This window comes from Penaeus japonicus, unplaced genomic scaffold (genome assembly GCF_977035675.1).
Source record: "Penaeus japonicus unplaced genomic scaffold, GWHDUDI00000001_assembly GWHDUDI00000042, whole genome shotgun sequence".
In the NCBI taxonomy this organism is placed as follows: Eukaryota; Metazoa; Arthropoda; class Malacostraca; order Decapoda; family Penaeidae; genus Penaeus; species Penaeus japonicus.
In genome coordinates this window covers 5,861,130-5,866,129 of record NW_028234444.1, presented here as the reverse complement: position 1 = coordinate 5,866,129, position 5,000 = coordinate 5,861,130, and the positions used below count along the sequence as shown (strand labels likewise).

Here is a 5,000-nt window from a genome sequence, read left to right as displayed (position 1 = left end):
ATTGCAGTGGAAAAGGGGGATTGCAGCGGGAACACTGATGCAAGGCAGTAGGAAGAGTGGAGAGAGAGACTGTGTGAGAGGGAAAGGAAGTAGAATACAAAATCTCTACCTTTCTCTTGTTTATTATTATTTTTTTTTATTCATTATTTTTCCTTTTTTTTATTTTTTTTTACATTTTTATCCCTATTTATTACGTGTCCTACAAGCCACTGTGCTAGGATTAGTGACTTGTATGTCAGCAACCTTCTTCTAGTTGTCGTTTCTCTGACAAATTTGATATTCACATTAATATGTCGACGAATGCAAGCTTCTTTAAGGAGATGCTTCTGAACAGTGGGGGAATACCTGTCAAATGAAAGATCAATGAATTGAGAGTAATTTCCCCTTTTTCACTTTTCAAAATCGTCATACAGCCACAGTAACAACACACAAATACTTTCATGTTCTGTCAGACAGTAACTTAAACACACACATACCCACTCCAGCAAACTGTTCATGGAGCATAAGAGATGTAACCTTTGGTAGTAGACTTGTTACACCCTTGGTTGAGTGCCGTGCAACATGCGGTATGGACCTATTCATACATACAAAATTAACAAATCAGAAATTAACAGTACTGTTTATTGCAAATAGCTGGATATGACTGTCCATAGAACTGCAAAAAATAGAATAAACAAACTGATTATTTCCACAACCGCAGACACACACAGTGTAATCATGCACAGAAGCAGAAATATCAACATTACCAAACACGAAGCTACTACGCAACGTAAAACCTCTTCTCCTCGTAATATACAATACCCAAACGCACACATCAAAAAAGATAATAATAATAATAATAATAAAACATAAAGCACCAATATCGGCCCATACAACTACTCACTAATTCCAAGCACCATGTGTGACAAACAAACTGCCACTGGAAGACTTATCTTGGCTACATGCAAGAGGAGTACAGCAGTATTCTATCTCAAAGATGATAAAGCAACTCTCACATACGCCTCCTTTCCAGATGGCGACTCACTCCAAACGACGCCATCGCTACTAACGCGTCCGCTACTGAAGGGGGCTCATTTCCCATCGCTCCCTCCAGTTTGCAACGACTACTCCCGCTTCGTCTGATCGAGAGCAACTTGCAAAAGACCGGCTGGAGTAAAACTAGCAATCGGTTGCATGTAATTATTCGTTGAAGAAAGGATACAGCGACACCAGATCAGAGCAGGGAAGGTTACACGAGGGACTTTGTCTCCGGCCGTCCTGACCGTGGAAGGTCATACCGAGAGTCTGGCACAGGTCATAGGTCAAGAGGCCTGCCGCATGGGTAAGGCCGATGAAAGTAAACTGCAGTACAGGATGACCTCGAGTAATCTATCTGTCTTGACCCCCGCGAGGCCAAGTGGTTACAAGAGGCCAATGTTGGTGGCGATGGCTTAGCTTGGATTGAGTTTCCGGATTGAAAACCGACATATGCCAGAGCTGAGTCACTATCTTGAAGGTAGATTATTGCATCACTATTCCTACGAGTTGTGAGGGTAATATACAGTATGTTTATGTACGATATCAAATACATATATAAGTATATATTACATGAATATACATTATCGAAGTAGGGCATAAGGTATACGTCTCTTGTGTCAGGTCACGCCACACCTGACAAACAATTGTCTTGCACATAGTGATCTAATTATGGTGACCCTCAACAAAGCTGACAACCTTGATTGGCAACGCCCTCCTATTCCAGACTAATCACCCATTCACTCCCTACTCGAGATGGCGATGGGGAAACCTCATTACCGCTGACACCTGATTTCACCTCCTGCTTCTGTGTGTCGTAAAGTGCTTGATTACCGTGGTCATTGCGCTGGATTGATGAATATTTCTTATGTTTAACTTAATTTACATTGTTAGCGTTATTGAATCAACCTTCGCAATGACGATTCAGTCCAAGCCCCGCCGCCGCTACCAACGGGGACACCTCTTGAAGCGAGCCGTCTGGTAGCGCAGTGGACAGCGTGTCGACTTCACATCCCCGTGGCCGGCAGATCGAGTCCCGTTCAAGCTCATGAGTTTCCACTGTCACCTGGCGGTTACTGACGTGGCTGGGCACTGCGTTGGGTAAGGACCAAGCTCGGATCGAGTCAACACTCGTTGGCACATTCTCTCACGAGTCAGCACACGCTGACACAAGTAGGCTCGCCTCAGTGCATACAAGCCCGGCGTAGCATCTGCTCCGCAAATCTGGCTTATCCTTATCCTTGAAGTGGACACATGTGCCTCCGCGATGTTATAATTACTTGTCCTCGCCAGCCTTGACCACAGAGAAGACCTCTTGCCCTGTGACCTTAATCAGACTCTCGGTTTTGTAAAGGTCAGGTCAGGTCAGGATTAGAGACCAAGACCCCCGTGTAACCTTCATTTCTCCTAGCAATACCTTACCTCTCATCTCTAATCAGGTATTGCTGTATCCATTCCTAAACAAAAAATAACAAAATCTGATTGCTAGTTTCCCTGTACCAATCAGCCATTTATAAGTCGCTCTTGAACTAACCAATCCAGAGATGTCATTACAACATGAAACAATAGGTCATTTAAACACAAAACATGCAATTATCATAACGCACATTTTTTTCTCTCGTGGGCCCTAATGACTGACTAACACGCATGGTAAACATTAAACCAGTCATCTACCTATTATTTTGATTTAGAGGTCGTATAAAAAATATGTATCTAATTTTCTGTCTATGATTTATTAGGTGATGTCAGTCAAATCAATATTATTTATGTTTTTTTTTATCGCCATTGCTATTGTTATTATCTTGATTATTTATCACTTTCATTGTTAATTACCATGATAATTTATCACTCTCATTGTTATTATCATTATCATCCTTTTATTATTATTATCATTATCATTACTGTTGTCATTTCTTTTACTTTTATTCATTTCAATTGTATTTAATTTTATTTCTCATTATTATTATAGTTCTATTCTACTGTGAATAAAAAGAGCAACATTAAAATATATTTGCAAATAAATCCAGCGAACAAGAATGTTCTTTGTTCCTAGACAAAGTATTAGTAAATATTCTCAGATTTATTTCCAATCGATAGACTAAAGATGATAATAATAAATAAAGATAATGATAACATAACCAATATATAGCCTGCTGACTGATTTGATTTGACTTCAGTTTAAAACCCGAGCAAGCATGCATATGCATTCACATGCACAAACACGCACACAAACAAACAAACACACGCACACAAACACACACACACAGATACACACACACACACACACATACACACACATATAAATATATATATATATACATATATATATATATATACAAATATACATATATATATATATATATATATATATTTATTTATATGTATATATATACATATATATACATATACATACATATATATATATATATATATATATATATATATACATATATATATACATACATATATATATGTATATATATATATATATATATATATATATATATATATATATATATATATATATATGTACCCACCAATCGCCTCAAAGCTCTGCAACTAATGATGCTCACCCGCCGTTCTGTACGTGGCCTCTGACACCTGGTGCGTGTGGCTGCCCCTCCCAGTGCCGCGCAGGAACTTCCAGTAGGACAGAATTGCCCTGAAGACAAACATTACGGGATCTTTTAGGATCTTGTAGGATAAGTCTTCGTGTTGGCGCTCGTGTCGTTACTTAGAGAGTTGGAGAAGATGGTTCCACGGCGAGTGAATACACAAGCTTATATACATGCTTAAATGCACACTTAAATACGTATACACACACAAGCGCACGTACACATGCACGTACACGTACACGTCACGTACATGAGGTATACGCACGGACACGCACACGCACACGTACATACACATGCACACGTACACGCACACGCACAGGTACACGCACACGCACACGTATATGCACAGGTACACACATACACATATATCCGAAGTACAAAATATAGAATTGAATAATCAGTAATGATGTTGATGATAGTTATAATGATAATGATGATGGAAATGATCATAATAATAGTAATAATAGTGATAATAATAATAATAATAGTAATAATATGATGATGATAATGATAATAATAATGGTAATAATAGTGATAATAATAATGATAATATGATGATGATAACAGGTAGAGGAATAAATACCATGATGATGAGAAAGGGATTATCATGATTATAATTATCATCATGACTGTTATCATTGTTATTATCATCATTATAGCAGATATTCTAGTAATAGAAACACTATACGCCAATAATATTAATATCAATTTCATATTCCTTTATCAGTTTTTCTTTCTTCCTCTTCATCTTTTCTCTCTCCATCATTCTTTCCTTCTCCATCTCCCTCTTTCTCCCATAACATATTTATCCCTTTCCCTCTGTCATATCCCTCTTTCCCTCGTACCCACCACTCTCGACCCACCCTTCCTGGCCCACCTCTCCTGACCAATCCCTCCCCACCACGTTCTCCAAACCCGTCACCCTCTCCCTCGCTCCCTAAACCCACCACCCTCCCCCATCTTCCCCCTTCCTCCCCTTCCCACCCTCTCCCTCCCTCCCAAACCCACCCTCTCCCTCCCTCCCCAAACCCACCACCCTCTCCCTCCTCCCTACCCAACCACCTCTTCCTCCCACCCCACCACTCCCACCTCCCCCTTTCTCCCTTCCCCATCCTCTCCCTCCCTCCCAAACCCACCACACCTCCCCTTCCCCAAACCCACCCTCTCCCTCCCTCCCCAAACCCACCACCCTCTCCCTCCCTCCCCAAACCCACCACCCTCTCCCTCCCTCCCCAACCCCACCACCCTCTCCCTCCCACCACCCTCTCAACCCCTCCCTCCCTCCCCAACCCCACCACCCTCCCAACCCCTCCCCAAACCCACCACCCTCTCCCTCCCTCCAACTACCCCTCCCCAAACCCACCACCCTCT

At 41.1% G+C, this 5,000-nt stretch overlaps 1 protein-coding gene across 1 annotated transcript in view; it reads right to left on the bottom strand.

Annotated features, from left to right (window-relative positions):
• Window positions 1–5,000, bottom strand: part of LOC122258242 (sialate:O-sulfotransferase 1-like) — a 36,795-nt gene that overhangs the window by 1,510 nt on the left and 30,285 nt on the right. The window contains exon 7 of the mRNA XM_086534863.1: window positions 3,588–3,676. Coding sequence (XP_086390989.1) covers window positions 3,588–3,676 — 89 coding nt within the window. The remainder of the gene's footprint in view (window positions 1–3,587; window positions 3,677–5,000) is intronic.